We start from the raw sequence: 23,274 nt of genomic DNA, 5'->3' as shown, positions 1-23,274 counted from the left end.
TCAGGTAGATCAAGGGTAGTATCCCTAGGATCAAGGGAGCATTTGGGACACTAAACGTCTTTCCCTCTGGCCTCCAGTCAGATTACCTGCATAGAATCCAGCAAAAGCTTATATAAGTATTTGAAGGTCTAGTTAATTATTCCAGATTCATTGCTCATCACACCATTCAGCCAGTATTTCATGAGCACTTAGTCTGTGTGTGAAGGGTCACAGAGGAGAGTAGCTTCTTCCCCCGGAGGAGTTTATGATGTGGTTGAGGAGAGAGGATGGAGGGGGAAGTCACAGCCCAAGGAGGCAGGGGCACAGTGGGAGTGGCTCAGAGTGGCTCAGACTTTGGATGGAGCAGATGTGGGGTGGCTGTATCTGTGCCCTCCCTGGCATGCACAACGGCTGCCTCCAGCCTCACGGTCTGGATGGGGTAGGGTGGGGCAGAGGGCACACGTGATTGTTGATCACTGTGAGGGCAGGTGACACCCAGCATGCTGTCTGCTGCTCGTCACCGGCTTGCCCCCCGACCCCAGCCCCTGGGAGATCTCTGGGAGATGGGGGGGCCCCAGGAACTCCCCTGCCTTGCTGAGCTGTGGGGGTGACGGCTGGTTTCTGCCCTGTAGGAAGCCCACGCCATCCACCTTGAAGGCAGGAGAGCTACGCACACACGTCAGTCGCTGCCAAGTCTGTATGAGAAGAACGTAATGAAACCCGGCCCTCAGCTAACGATCAACATGGTGCTACTCCCTCCTCTTCCCCTTCTTTTTTTTAACAGCAACGAACCCTAGAAATATATCCTGTGTACCTCACTGTCCAGTATGAAAACCGTAAAGTGCCTTATAGGAATTTGCGTAACTAACATACCCTGCTTCGGTGGCCTCTACTTGCTGAAGGAGAAACAAAGACCATGATAAGCTGTCATAGTGACATACCAAATGGCACTTTTGATGAAATAAAAGTGTAAGTCTGTTCTACAATCCGGTGCGCTGATGTGTAAAGTGAGAACTCCATCAGAAAACCAAAGGGTGCTAGGAGGTGTGCGGGGCCTTCCATTCTGTGCGGATGCCCGTTTTCACTCTTGTATTATAACAGGTGCATTTTCAACTCCCAGTCGGGATGTTTGTTTGTGTCACTGTCGAGCTGGGTCTGTACAAACAGCGGTCATGTAACAGCAGTGTTTCGGACCTGCCCACGGCACGGCGGGCTCAGCGGCTGTATCTTCCAACCCCCAAATATAAATTTAGGTCTTTCTGCTCTGTGTGGTACTATGCAGCTGCTTTTGCAGAAATCACGAATTTCCTGTGGAATAAAGATGGTCCAAAAGTAGGCAGAAATTAAATATATATATATTTTAGTAATTTATATAGATGTCAGCAATTAGGCAGGTCAAGTTTTCGTTTCATTTCCACTGTTAAAATAAAGCTTACATAGTTTCTTCCTTGAAAAGACTGTGTTGTCCTTTCACATAGATTTTTAAACACACGGGTGTTGAATGGAAACATCTGTTCTTACTGTTCACCTCCAAACCAAAACTCGTGTATCGCCAAAGCCAAACCCGGGTTCCTGAGCGTGTCTATTACCATGAAACATGTATTTTGAGCTTTTTGTTTTTATACTGTATTAAATATCTTCAGGGTTTTAAACACTAATCACAACTGAATGACTTGACTTCAAAAACCAGCAACCGTAAAAGGCCTTCGTTTTATTCGTATTCCTCATTCTGCAGCCTGATGTGGAAAACAGCTCTGTAGAATCTTAGTGTCAGTATCCCAGTGGAAGCTCCTTTGAGGGGCTTCCTCATTTTGGCAAGCGCTGTGCAAACGTCAGCAGGGAACGGATGGATTGACCACTATGCCTGAAATGACATTTCACCAAAAGTCTCCAAAACGTTTCTAAGACTACTAAGGCCTTTTATGTAATTTCCTTAAATGTGTATTTCTTAAAAATTCAAATTTGTAATAAAATTATTTGTATAAAAATTAAGCTTTTATTAATTTGTTGCCAGTATTGCCACAGAAACATTAAAAGTCACTGCACAGGCCTATGATAAATTGGTAAGCCGTGCCTACCTTAGATTATATATATTTTGCAGTTCTTCCAAATGACAGCCAGACTGGTCATAATTTACAGAAACTACTGCAAAAAAGAATGATTGGTCTTCTTCTTCTGCCCTTCTTCCCTCCCTCCCCTCTGTCCATCCAGGCAACCATCATCCATCGTCCATCCATCATGCATCCATCCATCACCCATGCATCCATTGTATGTAGACCAAGGATTTGCCACTTTTCAAATCCTGGTTGGATATAAGATAATTAGAGATGAACGACATAGATAAACAGAGGTGAACAACATATATATCCAGCTATATTCAAAGCATATTCAGGGGCACCTGGGTGGCTCAGTTGGTTAAGTGTCTACCTTCAGCTCAGGTCATGATTCCAGGGTCCTGGAATGGGGCCCCGCATTGGAGGTCCCTGCTCAGCGGGGAGCCTTTTTCTCCCTCTACCTCTGCACCTCCCCCCCAACTCATATTCTCTCTCTCTCTCTCAAATAAATAAATATAATATTATGAATGAATAAATAAATAAATAAATCAAAGCAGACTCAATGGGGTGTTGGAAGTTAGAACCGAGATGATGGCTATGGGATGGATAGGTGTTAGGTGGAGCATTGGATTCCAAGTATTACGTGGCAGATTCTTTTTCTCTGGTGCTCGAAGTTTCAGTTTACACTTGATCAAGACATTATCCCTGGGGAATGAGTGTGACCCTGCGTATTGAGGAAAAAGATCTAAATATTGCAATGTTCTTGGTTATCACACCTGACACAGCTGTAGTGGGATGGAGTGGGACAGTGGATGAACATGACCTCACGTGCTTGATCAGGAAACCTCACTTAAGGTCTAGTTTTGGTCACTCCCACCCATCTGTGATGAAACAGGAAAAGGGTTCATTTGCTTTCGTTAATATATAGGAGGGGACAGGAGAGAACACTGAATCATCAGGCTTGGCTCCTACTGTGAAGTCACAGATACGGAGCACCTCCATATGGAAGCCATTTGGGAGCATTTTGTTTCTATGTATAAAACTAATTTATTATAAGTCATTAGTTACTAGATACAGGTTGGTGTACCTAGGAAAGCGCAAAGAAGGTGATGACACCTTGAATCCCAACCTTTAGATCCTGTGCATTTTATATCTGTAATTCCAAGAGCAGGTTTTATGTTTAATTTTTTTAATTCTCCTACAGTAAAATTGACTTATGTTGATGGACACTACTATGAATTGTAACATGTATAGGTTCATGTAAGCATAATCAGAATCTGTTCACACTGAAATGCCCCCCTCGAGCTCTTGCCCTGTGGAAGCCTGACCACCGAACTCCATCACTATGACTTGTCTCTTCAAGAACGGAATAACAGAGTGTGTAACCTTTGAGACCATCCTCCATTCAATTTGATGCATTTGACAGTCCTCCAAAAATATTGTGGCATCTGTGGTTTATTCCCTTTTATTGCTGAGTGAGATTTTTTGTTTTTTGTTTTTTTAGATTTTATTTGAGAAAGAAAGAGCATGAGTCAAAGGGGAGGGGCAGAGGGAGAGGGAGAAGCAGCCCCCCCCTCCCGAGGAGGGAGCCTAACGGTGGGGTTCGATCCCAGGACCCTGAGATCATGACCTTAGCCAAAGGTAGATACTTGACTGAGCCACCCAGGTGCCCCACTGAGTGGAATTATATAAATGTGCCGCGCATTGTCTATTTACCTGTCAAAGGACATTTGGGATCTTTCCAGTTTTTGGTGATTATGAATGTTTATTCATGTTCAGGTTTTCATGTGAACATAAGTCTTTATTTCTTCAGGGTAAATACTCAGGACTAGGATTGCCAGGTCACAGGGTAATTGTATGTTTGACAGTATGTAAACTGCCAGACTGTTTTCCAGAGGGGCTGTACCATTTTATATTTACTCCAGCAATGTACAAGAGCTCCAATTGCACCACATTCTTCCCGATGTTTGGGATTGTCAGTATTTTTTTGCTAGTCATTGTAACATGTAGTGGCATTTAGCCATGCTTTCAATTTGCATTTCCCAAATGGCCAAGGATGTTGACGATCTCCATGAATTTTTTTGGCCATCAACACTTCCTCTTCTTTGAAGTATCTATGAAGCTTTGCTCATTTAAAAAATTGTTTCTCTTCCTACTGTTGAGTTTTGAAAATTCTTTGATATTCTGCTTACAAGTCCTCTGCTAGATCAGTGATTTGCAGATTCATTCTCTTAACAGTATCTTTCACAGAGTAAGAGTTTTTCATTTTGGTGGTGTCCAGTTTATCAATATCTTTTCTGCGGGACATGCTTTTGGTATTATGTTTAAGAACTTTTTGATTACCCCTCGGTCACTAAGATTTTCTCCTGTTTTCTTCTAAAAGCTTTATGGTTTTACTGAGTATATTTAGATCTGTGATCCATTTTCAAATGTCTTTAATTGATGAAATTCACGTAACTTAAAACTCACCACCAGTCAACAATTCAATGGCAGTTAGTACATTTACAATGGGAATTTACTACATCCATTTCCCAAACTGGGTGTATTTTCATCATCTCAAATCCAGAGCCCATTCAGCAATGATTCCCAACCCCTGTCAATCCCCAGTCTGTTTTTTGATTATGGATTTTCCTACTCTGGGCAATTCAGTGTGTGACTGCTGTGTCCGACTTCTTTCCCCTGGCCTAATGTTTCTGACGTTCATCCACACCGTAGTACATGGCAGTACTTCATTCATCTTTATGGCTGAAAAATTTCCATTGGATGGATATACACAGTTTACCCATTCATCCAGTGCTGGGTGTGGACTGTTGGGACCTTCTGGCTATTGTGAATAGTGCTGCTCTGAACGTGTGTGCATGTGTATTAAATCCTTGTTCTCAGATCTTTGGAGTATGTATTGAGGAGTGGAATTGGCGAATCCTATGGTTACTCTATGTTTAACTTTTTGAGGAGACTTCAGATTATTTCCGCAGAAGCTGGACAATTCATTCTCCACCCCCACCAACAATATGCCACAGCACCAGTTTTTTTGCATCCTCACCAACCCTTACTATTTTCTGGTGTTTGGTTATAACCCTACTCCCGGGTGTGAGGTGGTTCTCACTGTGGTTTTGATTCGCATTTCCCTAATCCTTAATCATATTGAGCATCTTTTCATGTGCTTATTGGCCACGTATTTATCTTCTTTGAAGAGTTTCAGGTTCTGTGTCCACTGGAAAAAAAATTTTTTTTCGTAAGCGTTCTTTATTCTGTATACTACACCCTTCTCACAGACATGATTTGCAAATATATTCTTCGATCCTGTGGGTTGTATTTTTACTTTCTTGATAATGTCCTTTGATGCACAAAATTTTGCAATTTTGATTAAGTACAATTTATCTATTTTTCTTTTGTCGCTCATGCTTATATCAAAGAATGAATTGCCAAATCCAAGGCTGTGAACATTTACCTGTATGTTCTTCTGTGTTTTATGATTTTAGCTCTTATATTAGGTCATTGGTCCACTTTGAGTTGATTTTTGTATATGGCATGAGATTGGGGACCAACTTCACTCTTTTGCTTGTGTATATCCTGTTGTCTTACACCATTTATTAAAGAAATGATATTTTTCCCATTGGATAGTCTTGACACTTTGCCAAAAATCAGCTGGCCATAGATACATGTGTTCTATGATCCATTTTGACTAGTTTTTTAAGTGAATGTAAGTTTTAGATTAAGGTTTATTATTTTGTGTACAGGTATCCAATTGTTTAGTTATTGAAAATGGCTACCACTTCTTCACTTAATTGATTTTACATCTTTGTCAAAACTAATGGCCAATGCTCTGTGTGGGTCTATTTCTTGGACTCTAGTTTGTTTCATTAATCTCTGTGACGCCCTTCACCAAGGCAGTGATTGATTAAGCTTTAATTGATTAAATTTAGCTTTAAAGTAAAGCTTGATTAATTTAGTTTTAAAGTAAGTCTTTACATTGGTTGGTGTGATTCCTCTACTTTGTGCTTCCTTTTCAAAATTGTATTAGCAATTCTAATTTCTTTGCTTTCCTATATACATTTGAGATTTGGCTATGGAAAAATCCTTCTGGGAATTTGATCGGAATTTTATTAAATCTATTCATCAGAATTGCCAATTTGACTGAATCTTACATTTCAACAACATGGTATGTCTTCCCGTTGATTTAGATCTTCTTTGGTATTTTAATTATCATTTCATAGTTTTAAGCATACAGACCGTACATTTTAGTTAGATTTATACTTGAATGTATATTTTTTAAGAGCCATTGTAAGTAGAATTATTTTAAAATTTTTTATTTCCAATTGTACATATATAGTATGTAGAAATACGATTGTTTTTTTGTGTGTATATTGATTTGGATCCCGTGACATTCCCAAGTTTAATTTATAGTTCCAGGAGGATTTTTTGGTAGCTTTATTAGGGTTTTCTACATAGACAATCATGTTCCCTATGAATAGGGACAGTTCTGTTCTTTCCTTTCCCTACTCTAGTGCCCATTTTGTTTTTTGCCTTGATTTTTTGCACTGGCTAGCACTTCTAGTCCAATGTTGGATAGGAATGGTAAGCACGGACATATTTCCCATGTTTTTGATCCTAAGGAAAAAGCATTTAGTCTTTTACCATCAAGTTTGATGTTAACTGTAGGTTTTTATATAGATGCCTTTATACTTCAGAGTTTTTATCATAAGTGGATGTTAAATTTTGTCAAAGTCTTTTCCTGCATCAACTGTTATGGTTATGAGAGGTTTCTTCTTTAGACTGTTAATATTGTAGACAACAGTGATGATCAAAAGTTGGGCCAGTCTCACATTTCCAGGATACAGCACACTGGTCATGGTATAATAAATCCTCAGCCACTTGAATCATTACTTCCCTATAAATAATGTGTTGTTCTCTGGCTACTTTTAAGATTTCTCATTGTCTTCAATTTTCATATTATTGATTATGACATGTCTGGTCATGAACTGGATTCTCAGAACCTTTTGAACCTGTGGATTTATGTATTTCTCCTATGGGAAATATTGATATATTTGGCAAGACATTGATCTGGTCAGGTTCAAGACTCCAGGTCCCAGCTTAGCTCCCATGGTCTGTGGTTCCAGGTCAGATCTGTTTCTGCAGTGCCACTTGGATCTCTCCCACGTCAGGGCCACTCTGTGCCTCTTGGGGTGTGAGTGGTATGGTCGGTCCTCAATGTCGTTGGCATGCTCCTTGGAGTCAGAGCTTTGTCTGCACAGAACCAAGACAAGTCTAAGCATTTATACACTACTTTGCAGGCTTCTTGTCAAGGCCTATCCTCCATGTAATCTCCCCATTATTTTCCAGTTTTTGGAGTTTCCTCTTTTTGATTGTCTAAAAAATCATGGTCTTTACTTACGTCACTCTCTGCACTCTTTCTGTGACTGCAGCCACACCTGGACAGGAGGACAGGAGCAAAGGAGAAATATAGTAAACTCCCCCACCGGTTTGGTGGTATGTCTAAACCCAGTGGTATGTCTAAACCCAGTATGAAGAAAACCCGGTTTTCTTCACCAGTCTGTCTGCTACTATTCCTCTGATAGCTGCTCCATGGTGGGAGAGACAGGCCAGGGTGCGCTTACTCAATCTCACCTGGTACCAGTACCAATGTGATCACAGTTTAGAAGCGTAGAGTACTAGTTTTGATGGTGGTGAGTATGATGGTGATGCACAGAAGAGGAACAAATGATTGGACTTTGCTTGACTTTAACATTTTTTCACTCTTGTTTCTAGCGCTCGAATGTGTTGTAATTCATTGGTTTAGTTGATGATTACACAGGAGCTTTTCTTTGTTAATAGATATGTGCTAGCTCTTCCCAAACACTTTTTTGGTTATAAGTTACTGTGCTGTCAATAATATCCACTGGCTTGGGGCACCGGGTGGCTCAGTGGTTGAACGTCTGCCCTTGGCTCAGGGCATGATCCCAAGGTCCTGGGATTGAGTCCTGCATCGGGCTCCCTGCAGGGAACCTGCTTCTCCCTCTGCCTATGTCTCTGCCTCTCTGTGTGTCTCTCATGAATAAATAAATAAATAAAATCTTTAAAAAATAGTACCCATTGGCTTATGCTCATTTTGGGACCATTATCTTCATAAGAGACCTCTTGTGTCCTAGGGCTCAGATGGTGGGTCTGTCTCTGATAATCTGTATTTGATCCAAAGGTCATTCTATTGTACTCATGGAACTAGACAGATGTGAATTCAGATTCTGACCCTGCCACTTACAAACTCACAACCTTGGGCAAGATATATAATCTCACAGAGATCTGCATAACCTAAGTCATTTTTATGTTGCAGTTCTTTTGAACCAGAATCCTAGGCTGGGAGGAATTTATAGGAAAAGGAAAAACCTGTTTTGCTGCATCCATCCATTCATCCATCCACCCATCTTTCCACCTCTCCATCATTCATATACTGTGCTTCCTGTTTCCCAGCTACCGGGTTAGGAATAGGATAAATAGAAATGAACAATATCAACCTCTTAAGAACTCTTCTGTTAAAAAATCATTCTGGGAGAAACCTGTAACTTTTCAGGTATGTAAAATGAGGTTATAGATCTGAAAACCACAGTCATGCAAAAGATGAGTGTGGGATGAGGGTCAGACGACAAGTGGGCATCATGAGAGTTGCCTACTTGAGAATGTGCCCTTGAAGGTGAAATGAGAGATGAGAGTAAATGAGAAATGTGTCCAGGGAAGTGCAGAGGCAAGATCTTCACTCATCCAGTCCCTGAGCGAGGCCAGGCACAGAGTCACAGCACACCCTCCTGCCTCGAGGAGTGCAGGCTGGAGACCATTTCCTCCCTCTATCTGTGTCTTCCACCCACATTTTTGTCTAAATCATTTTGAGGACCTTCTCCTTTCAGTATCATTTCCACTTGGATGACGGTCTTCCCTAAACTTAATCCCCACAATGCAAAAAGCACTTAGTTTCATTAGATCTAAGATGATCACTCAGCAGAATGAAAAGGTGCCTCCTGGAGCCACTTTCAGATATCTAGGATTTTGTGAACATCCTCCTACCTTTTATGGGTAGGACCCAGCCAGCCTCTCCAACCTTTGTTATTCTAGATCGGAGATGTCTTCAAGTCACATTTTAAGAAGTGCTTTGTCCTTCCCACCATGTGAGTTATGTCTGTCTCATTTCACTTTGTCCTCTGTAGGCTTCACAAATGGAAATGATGTGTCCCATGGAGGTAACCAAGCAAACGTTTATTAAGCACCCCTACTCTTCAGGTCCTCTCCTGAGCCCCAGAGGAGACAAAACAGTAAAACCTATCTCCTCTTACAAATTCAGATCACCTGGAAGGGAAGCCCTGGATGCAGGAAATAGTCAATAATTAGGGCCCTGAAGGATGACAAGTTGGCAGTGAGCTTCCAGACTTCGAGCCCCTCCTCTCTCACTTGCAAACCACATGTGCATCTCTCATGCCAGAGATAGGAGAGTAACTCTTAAAGATATAGAGGGAAAAATATTTTTGCAAGCCTATTCAGTAACTTCTGGAATATACATTTTTCTGTTTATGCTCCATCTTTCTTGGGGCTGCCTGAAAGGGCTTTCTCCTCCTGTCCTGCCAAGTCCTCTCCCAGCTCTCTGGATATAGGAACAGAGATGGTCCATTGCTGCATTTAAAGCTTTGCATTTATTACCCACCATCCAGCCAGTTCTTCTCAGAACACGTTTTGAAACGATTCTGATTCCAGTACCCTTTCCTCCTGTGTCCATTACCGAACTGTCTCTGTGTTGTGCTTACACTTTGGCACTGGGTGGGGACACCTGGCTGTAGAGGTAGGACGGGGAGGGGACACCCCTGGGTTCCTCCCTGGGCACTGCTCCGAGGACACAGACATGGCCTCAAGGGCATTGTTTCCGTGCTATTCAGCTATTTCACATTTATTTGTAATTTATTAGTCAAAAACTTATCATTTTCTCTCCAGGCTAAAAATGAAGCTTTGGAATCAGGGAAACAAACTAGCCAAGTTTTACAGATAAATGTGCTTGAGGAGCTCAGTGGATGCTGGAGGGAGGCTTGTCCCCGCAGTGGTGGGGCTCCTGACCAGCAGCACCCATGCCTGCGGGCTGGAGACAGGGCTGGAGGGCTGACGCAGCCCTCCCAGAGCTGGCTTGCAGCATCCCTGCAGGAGGGCTTGGCCGCCCCTCCCTCCTGCCCCAGCATGCGTGCTGGGTGCCGGGAAAGGTTGGTCCTGGCACTTCTGAATCGTCCCCACGCTCCGTGTGGGGAGTGTTTCCTGTCATTAACGCCCTATTTGTACTTCCTGAGCTCCCGTCCCCTTTCCTGGCCCGAAATAGCTGCGCGCTCCCAGGACCTCGCCTCCGGCTGCCGCAGCATCTGGCCTCCCTCCTGCCCGCCCCAGCCACCAGGAGCCGCGCTGAGTCACCGAGAACCTGAGTCACCCAGCCACTGTCAGGAAATGCCTTTTCTAGCCTTCTGTTTAAAGCAGAGCAGCAGGTGACTTCCGAGATCCAGATCCGAGATTCCATTCTGCATTTTATCAATCCTTTCCAGCCCCGGCCCCCCGCCTCCCCCCACCCCCCCCCAGTCCTTGCTTGCTTTCAGCAGAAAACTCTCCCACATGATTTCCTGTCCTTGCCGCTTGGGGAAGGTTTCACACAAGAGATGCCCAGGCACTCTGCCTCCAGGGATATTTATTTCTCTGATGCAAATGAGAAATTGCTGCAGACTGCTCTGGAAGTGCCTCTGCTGGCCTGTTCAGTGAATAGTATGTGTGCACATCAGATCTCTTCTGATGCAGGGGAGATTTCCAGAACAGACTGCAGATGGCACTCGACCCTCCGATTCCTGAGCTCCTCAGGCAGGAAGGGTTTGCTACCCTCGGTGGCGGCACTGTGCCTTTTCATGCAGCATTTAACGAGGTGACTTGGAAGCAAATCGCTAGATGCCAACTAGACTCCATGGCCAAGTCCGTTCATTTTTTTTTAATGCAACTGAATAAGAAAGTGGATGGAGAATGATTCCAATTATTCAGCATGAAGTCTCTTACCAGAGTTTGTGAGGATCATTTGGAATAGTGAAAATGTAGTGAAAACACCCATCTTTAAAGAATCACGACTGGGCGTTGCTCGCACTGCGGGTATCTGTTGATGCGTGACTTCTTTCCTCGGTACTTAAAGAACTGCCGCTCCTGATGCTACGTCTTCCTGCTGTCACTGCCCCAGGCTGTCTCTGTGCTCCTACCTGTAGGAGCGACAGGGGCCGGCCCTGCCACGCGGCAGGTGAAGTTCTTGGAGGGCTTTCCTAAGGCTGGAGCATCGTGGGGAAAAGCATTGCCTCCAGGAGCAGCGTGGCAAAAGGCTCCTCCTCTGAGCTGCTGGGAGCCTGAGCTGCAGCAGCAGGATGCGGAGGGAGTGGGACCTTCCCTGCCACCGTCCGTAGGAACCAGGACCCACCAAGGAAAGAGGCATCCAGCGTCACGTATTCTGAAAGTGGCTGCCAACAATCAGGGGGGCAGAAGCCCATCCAGCTGAAACAGCCCAGCTCCCTCAGCCCTCCCCTGCTGCACCCCTACCCTGACACCTGCAGGCCCCCCTTCCAGGAGGAGGGGAGGAGGAGAGCCAAAGGAGTGTGAGCCATCAGTCTGAGGGGTGGTGCTCTGCTTTGCCCTCATCTCAGTGAGGCCTGCCCCTCAAGCCTGGATGCCAAGGGCCCTTTCCAGACTTGATAGATGCCCCCCAGAGGTAGAGCATGGCATCTCATGCCATGGTTGGGAGAGGAGGCACCGTGGGGCTTGGGGCAGGAGCAGCAGGATGCGACAGTTGTGCCTGGAGGTGTGAGCTCCATCTAGGGGACTGAGGGGGAAGGGCTGGTTTGAGTTTTTCTGGATCTTTCCAGCCAGAGCTGGCTTTCCGGGTTGAGAACAGAGGGGTATGGAAACTCATTCACGGGCCCTTTGGCAGCCCACCTGGGGGCCTTAGAAGGCTCAGAGCACAAGCAGGGCTGAGTGGGAGGCTCTGGCCCCATCCCTGAGACCTAGGACCAGGACAGAGAAGGGAAGACCCTGTCTGCGGCCCTTCACGTGCTCCCAGACCCATTCTCATTTGTTGTTTGCTCTGTGCTATGGACCTTGGGTGCCTCAACGACGTCCATAGAACTCTTCCCAGGAGAAATGGTTTATTCAAAAAATGTATATAGCAGAATACGTAGAGAGCATTATACAGAAACTTACTAATTAAATGAATTTATCAAAAGATTTAAAAAAATTAATATAGTAACACACATATGTTTTTTAAAGATTTATTTATTTATCTGAGAAAGAGAGAGAGAGCTGGGGGATGGGCAGAGGGACAGAGAGAGGGACAAGGAGATGCCCCGCTGAGTGCAGAGCCAGATGTGGGGCTCCATCCCAGAACCCTGACATCATGACCCTAGCCAAAATCAAGAGTCGGAGGCCTAACTGACAGAGCCCCCCAGGCACCCCATGTACTGCTTTGTAAATACATGAGATAAACAATCTAGAGGCTGGTATAATCACATCTTAAAGTACGGATGAACACAAGTGATGTTTGTTAATGTCTAACGTTATCGTACTGGAGCGTGATAATATCCATTTTTACTTTTGCTGAGCAAATCACAGATTCCCTCATCCTGTAGTGGTTTGTGGACAGTAGTCATAACTGGGAGAAAGGCTATGTTTCAAGGAGAGATTGGTAAAAAACAAATGCGTGCTTATTTTCCTCTCTAAGTTCATGAATTCTGAATTCCATGGAGCCAGATGGAAGGAAGGACGGCCACCCTGCCCCGGGCCACAGAGCAGGTGGGCAACTGTACAGCCAGTGTTTATCCTGCAGGACAGACTTCCCTTTGTCACTGGAGGGAGCATGAAGGTCCCATGTCAGGCCAAGTTACTATGGAGGGACAGGTCACCTCACCCAGGCACCGTTTGGACCATCTGGAGGAAATAGAACACTTCTCAAGTATGTTCTCTGTAGAGTCCACTGTGAAATACTGGACTTTTATTTCATTGTGAATTTCTTTGTTGTGCATTGTGTCCAAGAGGAATGTACAGGCTTTGAGACGAGACTGCCTGGGTTCAGATTCTCGAACATCACTCCGCACCCCAGCTTGTTTCCTGATCTGCAGGGAAGTTGGCTGATCGGTGTGAAGAGCTTAGAACGGAATGTGGCCTGTGGCAGATGCTCGGACATCTCCTGGGTCTTTCCTTTGTGCTTCCCCGGGTGGTACCCGATCCTCACCTCTCATCCATCTGTGGGTTTAAAGAATCAAAACGATCCTAGGCCTTTCCAGCACATTCCATGATCCATTTCTCTTCACTCAGCAGTTGCTAACAAACTGGCTATAAATAGAAATGCGTGTGCGTGCAGTCCTCTCACTGCCGTGTGAGCCCCGGATGGCTCACATGACACAGTGTCCCAGGGAGGCCAGCCTTTGTCACCACAAAGTAACCTCCTACAGGCCGGCAGACACCATCATGTATCTAATACATTCTGTAGGATAAGGCATGCTTTATCAGGTAGGACTGGGAGCTGAGTGTGCTACGATTCAAACATAATCAGCACAGCAACCACCCATTCTAAATCCCTTAATGTCCTGCTTTATAATATCAGATTTATAGGAAAATGACAATAAACTTTCATGGTCTTTCAATTTTCCCAATTGTCTTAGATGAATTGTGCTAAAGGACATCCCTCTTAAAATACAAAGGCCCACGTGCTTGCTGGTCTGTTCACACTCCCTCTGGTGTTCATGCAAGAGCACAGTGATGGCAAATACAGACACATCTACCTCTGGTATAAGACCCTCACCGAATACAGAACCGTTCGTTCAGTTTCAGGTCCCTTTAGTTGTTTCAATGATAGACCCTCCTGTCCCACGTTGGTGTTTCCCTCCATCTTTCCCAATGGGACAGTCGTATTAACCGAACACAATTGTATAGGAAAAGGGGTTTTTTGCTTCTGAAAAATTGAAAAGGCAATTCCAGATAGTCTGCTTTTCAATCATCTCGAAACTCATTTGGGAAGTAAGACCCACCCTTCCTGACCTCCCAAATCCAACCACAGCTCATGACCCGTGCTCGTGCCCCCTGCGCCCTGCACTCTCATGGGAAATGAAGAGGCAAATTCTGTGTATAGAGTTTCATGGCCCTCTTCAGACTTTGCGTCTGTCACCTGACCTTTCTGTTGTGCCCCATCACCAAGAAAAGCGTGGGAAGGGATATGTGTATCTGTTAGCGGTGGCCGAATAACAGAGCACTCCCAACATGACTTCTTTTATTTATTTATTTATTTATTTATTTATTTATTTATTTATTTATTTATGATAGTCACACATAGAGAGAGAGAGAGGCAGAGACATAGGCAGAGGGAGAAGCAGGCTCCATGCACCGGGAGCCCGACGTGGGATTCGATCCTGGGTCTCCAGGATCATGCCCTAGGCCAAAGGCAGGCGCTAAACCGCTGCGCCACCCAGGGATCCCCCAACATGACTTCTGCCCACATATTGGCTAGCGCATCGTGGGGGGCAGGCAGTTTAGGCTGGGCTCCCTCATGTGGCTCCTCACGCATCTGCAGCCAGCAGTGTTGCCTGGGGTTGGAGGCATGGGTCACTCGTCATCCTGAAGGTTCCCCTTGGCATGTTCATGTAGCACAGTCAGAGCTCCCCGGGGCCCCAGTAGAGGGAGGCCCCAGTGCACGAGGACTTTGTGAGCCTCTGCTGATGCTGTACGTGCTGATTGTTCTACACTATTTGTGTCCCCCCGAAATCCGTATGTTGGAACCAAACTGCAGTCACCCACTCCTGGCGGTGTTAGGAGGCGGAGCCTTGGGGAGGTGCTTAGGTCATGAGCATGGAGCCCTCAGGACTGGGGGCAGTGCCTTAGCAGCAGCGGAGCTGCCTCACGCCTCCCACTGTGTGACTGCTCCATTAGAAGCACTGAACGGACCAGGAAGAGGCCCTCGCCAACACCGGAGCTGCTGCCATTTTGATCCTGGACTTCCGGCCTCCAGAACTGTGAGAACTACACGTTTCCTGTTTATAAGCCAACCTATGGTGGTTTGGAACAGCTACCAGGGAGGAGGGGGTGTGGTGTCACACAGCGAGGGGGTGAGTGTGGGTGCAGAAAGGTGTGTGGGCATTTTTGCCATAGATTCTTCCATTGTATGATGTCAAAGATGGATGGTAGAATCCTAACAGAGAAATCGGGTTATAGGATCCTCATCTTTTTACAGTCTTACTGTAAATACTTTAAGTTTCTGGACATAAAACCAAACTCTTATTCCCCAGGAGTTTTCCCCATTATTTAAAATTCTTTTTTTGGCTAGTTTTCTCTCTGACTCCCCTCTTCTTTACTAACAAATTATTGAACTTTTAGAAACATAAAGAAGAAATGAGGCATTCCCATGGAATTCTGGGAAGGCAGGGTTCTTGGTCATCAGGGCCCATGTCAAAGGGATCAGTTACATGTGTGCTGCTGGGTTTCTCATCATCATGGCATCTGCTTAAAAAGCCATCTTGCCATGAGCTTGCAAACAGGAAAAGAAGAGGCACAGTAGGATCTGCCATCTCCACTGAAGGCACTTCCCCTTCTGGCTGCTGGGCAGACTCATGGCTTTCAAGTTTTTGCATGGACGTGGCCATGGTCAGGAGGTGGCCCCACTGCAGGCTGGCTCCCCCAGGGCCCTGCTGCTCCAGTGGGAAGTGTGCATGCATGAGCCTGGGGTCTCTGGAATGGGGGACTGGGGGTGGCCCCTTTAGGAAGTTCCTGTACACTTCCCAGCTAGGTGTCCAGCCCTCCTCACAGATGAGCCGCATGTATCGCTCTTTTTCTGAATGGAGGGCTCATTTTTAGAAAAGCAAAGCAATTGAGCAAAGGGGTGACACCCACTGTGAGTGAACTCTTACCAAGCACAGAGTCTGGAAGGCAGATGAGCAATATCAAGAGGGTCATGCCAGCAGTGGGACGGAGGGGACTCGCTTCTGGGTCCTGATTGGCAGGATTGTGGCTATAAGTGGGGGTCCCTCTGTGCCCCACTCCTGTCTGTACCTCTGTGATTAGCAACCTGCCCGCTGTCGGGGGCCCTGTGCAGTCCTGCCCCAGGTGATGGCTCGGCAACCTGTTCCATGAGGCCCCAAGGGGACACCCCTTTGCCTGTCCCTTCTTGGCTGGCAGCCCTGACCCTGTGAGCCTGCATCTGGCCTACATCCACTGCTGGCTGTGATGGCTCCCTTTCAGCAGGTGGAATTCTTCCGTGGTTTCCTGGAGGCCTGCGGTTCCCGGAGTGGTCTTCAGGGTGATGAACTGTAGGCTTTCCTAGATGCTTAAAATTCCCAAAGGAAGTGAAAGCCACACCTGTGAATCCCTGCTACATTTCGGTTTGCTAGCTGTCCCCTCATTCTGCAGAGGACCAGAGGATTCCTCTCTTTGCCCCTGCGACCCAGCCTCCCACCCTGCTCAGTGACCAGGGGGCCCATCCCAGCCGGCTCCATGGACACATTGCCCTCTGCCTGGCTTCTGTCACAGGAGATGGGAGTCTGGGGGGCAGGGGAGGAGGTGGGAGTGCTGTGCTAATCCTCTGAAGGCTGCAGCTCCCGTTTCTGGGACCTTGGGTGCTGTGTCTCCCCTGTGTCCCAGCCCCAAGCCTGGCGGCCCCACTCTTGCTCTGAATGTTGCTGCTCCCTCAACCCAGCTTCATCTTGGCCGCCAGTTTCTTGGGTAAATCCTCCTCCACGTCACTTGTTCACCTGTGCCTCTTGGGTCCTGCTGGGCCCTGCCTGATACAAATTGGAGACCAGAGCCTAAAGCGAAGACAAGGGTGAGTCAGAAACAAGCAACAGTGGTTTAAAAGGCCACAGTGATGATTTGCACAAAACACTAGGTATCCTCTGCTGTGTGTGAGCTGACATGGGTCCCCTCTCAAGTTCCTGTGTAGAAGCCCTAAGCCCCAGAGTGATTGCAGTTGGAGGTGCGGTTTGAGGAGGTCATTGGATTTGATGAGGTCATGGGATGGATCCTAATCTGATAGGGCAGGTGCCTTTTGAGGAAAAGAAGAAAGAGAATGTGTGTGCACAGGGTTTGAGGAGTGGCTGTGTGGGGACACAGTGACAGGTGGCCGTCTCAAGCCAGGATCTCATCAGAACCAGACTGTGTGGGCACCCTTATCTTGAACCTCCGGCCCCAGAACTGTGAGAAACAGATTTCCGTGATTTAAGCCTCAGACTGTGGTCCTTTGTTACAGCAGCCCAAACTAAAATCCCCCCCAGTTCCATACGGGTCCCCAAGGTGGGCCACGAATTTGACTCCAAGGTTCTAGAGGAAATGGAATACAGGATTTATTATAGATTTTTTTACTATAGTTACCTTGCAAAATAATTCTTAAGTGCCTCTGTGTTCCCCTAAATTATCTTCAATGGAGAGAGAGAGAGAGAGTATGTTTGTGTGTGTGTGTGTGTGTGTGTGTGTGTACGTGTGTGTACGGTAATGCTTCTTGGAACATCCTCTTAACCTGTTGTTTTCATTTATATACCCATCACCTGTTACATACATAACACCGGGTTGAATGGTTAAGACACAGCATAGAGGGGCGCCTGAGTGGCTCAGTCGGTTGGGTGTCTGCTTTTGGCTCAGGTCATGATCCCAGAGTCCCAGGTCTGAGGGTTCCCTGCTCAGTGCGGAGTCTGCTTCTCCCTCTGCCCCTAACCCTGCTAGTGCTCTCTCTCTCAAGTAAATAAATAAACTCTTTAAAAAAAAAGACTAAGCAAAAAAAAAAAAAAAAAAGACTAAGCATAGATGGGCCAAGGTTGCTTTCAGCCAGAGCCTGTCTAATAAGAAAATAGTGGAGTAGAAATACATCTAATTAAGGAAAGGACACATCTACATGTATGTAGCCTGGACAACATTCAGCACAAATGGAAAGAAGCAAATCTGAAATGCCTTTGGAAGCAGCAGAGGGGAGGGGAGGGCAAGGCCATCACTCCTGCTGATGTACTTCTCCCTGGAGGTGCTGGTGGTCACCCCAAGCACATTGCCAGGTGTAGCCAGACTGCCCCAGGAGAGTGTTGGAGGGAAGGAGGGCAGAGGGAGATCCAGTTTTCAGTGTGCTGACCATCTGGGGAAATGAAAACTGGATGGGCAGAAATGGCACCTCTGTGGGTAGTTCAGGGTCAACTGAATGGAAATCCAGGTCTGCTGGGGACTTGGGATGCCCAGGTACGCAGACAAGCAGTGCTGGATATGTCAACTGCGCCAGCCCACTGTGCTCAAGGCCTAGAAGGAAGGCAGCAGGGATCCACCGAGGTGCTGAGGATGTTGTAGAAAGAGCCACTCTGGGGACAGCAGAAGCAGGAGCACCTAATAGCACCCCTAATAGTGCCCCAGTTCAGGAGCACCCAGCACACATCTGCCAATGTCTGAGAGCCGGTTCACATCCGCACCTGGAGACCAAAACCTTCCATGATAGTGATGTCGTGTGCGTGTCTGCCTTGGTTCCCTTGGGCTGAAAACACCTGGAAATTATTGTCTCACTGAGCTGGAGGCCAGAATTCTGAAATCAAGGCATCTGCCGGGCTGTGCCCCCTCTGAGGCTCTGAGTGGAGTCCTTCTTGCCTTACGTCTTCCCACCCCTGGTGGTGGCTGTCCATCTGTAGCCTTCCTTAGCTTGTAGAAGCCTTGATCCAATCTCTGCTTCCATCATCACATGATGCTCTCCTGTTCTAACGAGGACACCAGCCCTATGGGATCAGGGCCACCCTATACTGTAACTTCATCTTAACTAATCACATCTGCAATGACCCTCTTTCCATATAAGGTCACATTCTCGGGTGCTGGAGTTAGGACTACAACCTGTCCTGTTTGGGAGACACAATCCAAACCATGATGATGCCTAAGTAAAGTGCTTTGAGCATTGGGCCCTCGAGCTCTTTCTCCGAGGCATCCTTCTCAAAGGATTTCCAATGCTAGTTCATGTTAGAGGTTGAGCTTATTTTTCACTGTATTGATTTTAAAAATGTCAAAGCCATGGCCTGACGACATGGTGAGTTTGTTTTTATCCTTAAGAAGGAAGGACTCTGTGCTGCTCTCAAATGTTGGCAAGTTTATATTTTATATTAAGTGGATGGGAAATGCATCTACCGCACACACTTCTCCCAGAGGAGCGTGCTGTTCAAACACCACATTAGGTTTGGGAGTGAGTTTGGGTTGAATGCCACACAAGTCTGAGTTATAAGTATACTACTCCCTGCAACAGATTTTCCAAAACACCCTTTCTGCTCATCAGAATTTGAAAGCCTCCACATAATGCTTCTCTTTATTATTCATGACTTGATAGCATCCCTACTGCCTTTTATTTGCCTTTCGATGAAAGTTCAAGAGGTTTTCATACCCTAGGCTTGAACTGAAGGCAGCATGTCCACAGAAGTGAGCTATAGAGTGGAAAATAAGAGATACAGGAGTGCCATGTTTTGGGCCCCCATGGGACCAGCACCATTCCAGTCTGCTGAAGCTAAGCATCCAGTTCTTTGAGTGGGAAGAGAATGGTTCAATCAAGCTCTTGCCTGTTTTCTATTGTCTCAGAATGGGGGTCTATGATTTGGGGCATTTTGGTTCTGAAGAAGAGGATCCTGCCCTTGGTCCTCTTCTATGTAAAGCTGGCACTAAGATGGTCGGTGTTTCAGAAGACAGCAAGGCAGCCCCACCCTAGCTCCATGGTGAGGGGGGTGAGGACCAGGAAGCCTGGACAGTGATGGCCGACAGGGCAACCGGCGATTGCTCCCCAGCCCGTCTTGGTACCATTGTCTTGAGAAACGCATCTCTGAATAAGGTCTGTTTCCCCATTCTCTTCTATCTGAATGAACACCCTAAAACACTCTCACTCCCCAAACCAAGACTTTAGCCTCCTGTAAAAATATTATTTAAGAAATGGTGGACTGAGGACAAGGTTGCATTTTTCTCTATGACCAAAGTTAAGTAGTTTAAACAAGTGTCCTAGATTTCTTTCTGCTCCGTTTTGAGTGATAGTTATGAATACCTCAACCTTCCAAGTCAGTAAGGGAAATGCTCAGATTCACTATATCCTTGATGGCTGCTATTTACTGAGTGCCTACTGCGTGCCAGGTGGCCACTTTGCTGAGTGCCTACTGTGCACCAGGAGCGTATTACGGGTTTTGCACACACCATCTCATGTACCCTTACAACAACTGGGTGAGGTAGATGGTGGTTTCTGAATCACCTCTACAGAGAGGCCAAGAGATTGCCCTGAGACTGTCAACAAACCTCTGTGCTGAGGATCTGAGGATCTGCCTCTTTGCATGGGCACAGGTGAAGAAACTGCGTTATTCCTTGGGCTTCCTGGAAGGACCCACAGCTTGGACTATTAGAACTCCAGCTTTCCTCTTTCCCCCCCCCCCCCCCCACGATGCCGATGCCGGGAGCAGCTCCCAGTGAGCTCACTTCCCATATTCAGGAGCATCAATCATCACCAGAACTGAAGATCACTTCAGGGGACCCACTAATCCTCTTTTCTTGTTTTAGCTTCTCTGCCGCTCTCTGCTCCCCAGACTTGAGAATAACCCAGGGTGGATGGCCTGCCCTGCTCCAGGGCTTGCAACTAGAAATGCATCTTTATTTTTTTCCTTTATTTTTAAAAGATTTTATTTATTTGACAGAGAGAGAGAGAGAGTGAGTGAGAGAGAGAGAGAGAAAGAGAGCACAAGCAGGGGAAGGGGCAGAGGGAGAAGGAGAAGCAGACTCACTGATGAGCAGGGAGCCCGATGTGGGGCTCAATCCCAGGACCCTGAGATCATGACCTGAGCTGAAGGCAGATGCTTAACCCACTGAGCCACTCAGACTCTCTGAAATGCATCTTTAAACATCCCTTCTCGACGGGCATGACTGCAGCCTCGGATCCTGCTGGAGGAACCGTGTCTTGTCCCACCCCATCCCGCCCCACACAGGGCACAGCCCCTCCTGGGAGGGCAATGCGGAGTTTATGTTGTAATGATTGCTCATGTGATTTGGAAAGACAGACTCTGGGGATGAAGCAGGATGTGCCCTTCCACATTTTAACTGCTTCCAAGAATGATCAGATAATTGCGTTGCTTTGAAAGATCCATGAGAATCTGCTGAAGTGTCCCAGCAAAACAAAAGAGTCACTGCACGGTTTCTATTCTCGTCTGGCTCCGCTGATGAGAACTGAACACCCAGGAAGGAGCAGGCTGATGAGGAAAGAGGTCCCTGAGGGAAAGTCTCCCTCTGTGAGGGATGCTCGTGAGCTGCTCTAGTGAAGAGGGTGATGTGCCCCTCCCAGCACGCCAGCCTCCTCCAGGTACACTTGTTGAAGGCTTGACAACCTAAGAAGGGGTTCTCTTACCCAAGGCCGGTGCCTTTGGGAGCCTGGGCACATAATTCACTGCCATCCTGTCACAGAGATTCCTGCCACGTGGCAAATCTGAATGGCGAGGCTGGTTTTACATGGAGATTTTTAAAAGGCTTAACCACTTTTGTGACTCAGATGTGACTCATTCCTGCCTGTCCTTATGACCCATTGGTCCGAACAAGTAGCTGCTTTTGTAAGGGAGAAAGGAAAGGAAACAAAGAGAAGAAGAAAATATGTTCTTATCATCTATGTTTTTTTGGGTGCTTTCTGTGTTTTTGTCAAAATGTGGAGAACAGTGGAAGCAAGATTTTCTTGTGTGACTGTGGCTTCCAGCTGAGTTTGGGTGTTTGTGTTTGCATTTTCTTTTCTTTAAAAAGATTTTATTTATTTATTCATGAGAGACAGAGAGAGGCAGAGACACAGGCAGAGGGAGAAGCAGGCTCCCTGTGGGGAGCCGGATCTTGGACTCAATCCCCAGACCCGGGATCATGTCCTGAGCAGATGCTCAACCGCTGAGCCACCCAGGTGCCCCTGTGTTTGCGTTTTCAATGGAGAAGAGATTTCTTTGTGTGTCCAGGAGTCAGGGTGTGGGATTACCTTCCGGGTCAGATGCCACAGTGTGCCAACATAGGAAGGACCTTGGCTTTGGACTCCAAACTCCTAGGGGCAGGTACAGGTGCCGAGGATCCTTGCGGAGAGCCCGAGATGTACCAAGGGTGTGTCCAGGGAATGTAGTGTCTGGAGGGAGTTTATCAGTCCCTTATTTTGGGGTGTTACAGAGTCAGGTAAGAGGCCAGCACAGATGTTCTGAGGATGACATCTGACCCTAACAGTGGCATCTGAGTGTTTTGACCAGGCCGAATCAAGGTGCTGAGCTCTTGAAGGCAGGCGGTTGGCTTAGAGAGGCAACTGTCCCTAAGGCTAAGCAACCCACTGCTGTCTGTGGCTCTCGGCCTTACTTCTGCTGAGACCTGTCTGCTGGATTTATGTCCTGTGCGTTCAGTGGTCCTGTTGTAAGAGGTAGAGGGTCTGGAGCAGATTCCATGGCTGCTCCTAGGTCCTCATGCCCTCCCTGGACCATCCTAGCCCTATCCTCACAGGTAGGCAGCCGCTGCTGCTGGGACTGGCCCCATGCCACATTGATTCCACTACATGCTTCTGTCCCCTTCTCTTGCTCTTCTGATTTTGGCCCAGAGAAGAGTGTGGCTCAAGTAGCTACAGGTCAGGGAGGCAGACTGAATCCCTCCCAGGTGACCCACCTCAAGGTAGAATCGCTCTGGCCCCCACGGGCCCCTGAGCATGAGAAACAAGGATGAAGGAGCCTATGGTGTTTAGAACTCCTTTGATTATGCAGCACAAGCTGCTGATTTCAGGATGGTTGGATGCAGAGTGAGCCTGGGCGGCTGGGATGGCACAACGGGAATGGGCTTGAGAAGAGCAGGGCTCTGGCTGCAGAGACTGCGGGCCCCGGAGGAGAGTACTCTCCCTAGAGGGCCAGGAGCCCAGGGTCAGCTCCTGGAGAATCACATTCTTCTCTAAGCCTGGTGAAAAGAGGGTGCACACACACATGCACACGCACACACATACACACTGCATCATTCTTGGGGAGCTCCTCCCGAAGGAGCTACCGCGCCGCACAGCCCTAGTGTCATTTGGGTGGTATGCGCCCTATTAATATTAATCATCCAGTGGAATCTGAGTAACCTCCCCACATCGCTGTCCCTTTCAATGATCTCCTTTGGATCTCTCTCTTTGAAGTGGGGTTTTAAAAGCAAATTGACAGCATCATTTGGGTGATTGGCTAAGCTATTGTAAAAAGGTTTAAGAAGATTAGCTCAGCTC

General features: G+C 46.8%; 2 protein-coding genes across 3 annotated transcripts in view; one reads left to right on the top strand and one right to left on the bottom strand.

Moving 5' to 3' along the window:
• Window positions 1-1,971, top strand: part of COL4A1 (collagen type IV alpha 1 chain) — a 141,652-nt gene extending 139,681 nt beyond the window's left edge. For both annotated transcript variants that reach the window (XM_049099369.1, XM_049099368.1), the window contains exon 52: window positions 612-1,971. In XM_049099369.1, the coding sequence (XP_048955326.1) occupies window positions 612-693 (82 nt within the window). In that variant the 3' untranslated portion in view covers window positions 694-1,971. The remainder of the gene's footprint in view (window positions 1-611) is intronic.
• COL4A2 (collagen type IV alpha 2 chain) overlaps window positions 1-23,274 on the bottom strand; it is a 538,879-nt gene that overhangs the window by 307,925 nt on the left and 207,680 nt on the right. The gene's annotated exons all lie outside the window — the stretch shown is intronic.

The sequence above is a fragment of the Canis lupus genome, chromosome 22 (genome assembly GCF_003254725.2).
Source record: "Canis lupus dingo isolate Sandy chromosome 22, ASM325472v2, whole genome shotgun sequence".
NCBI lineage: Eukaryota > Metazoa > Chordata > Mammalia > Carnivora > Canidae > Canis > Canis lupus.
The sequence above is the reverse complement of the archived record's forward strand: the minus strand, read 5'-3'. Positions and strand labels throughout refer to the sequence as shown.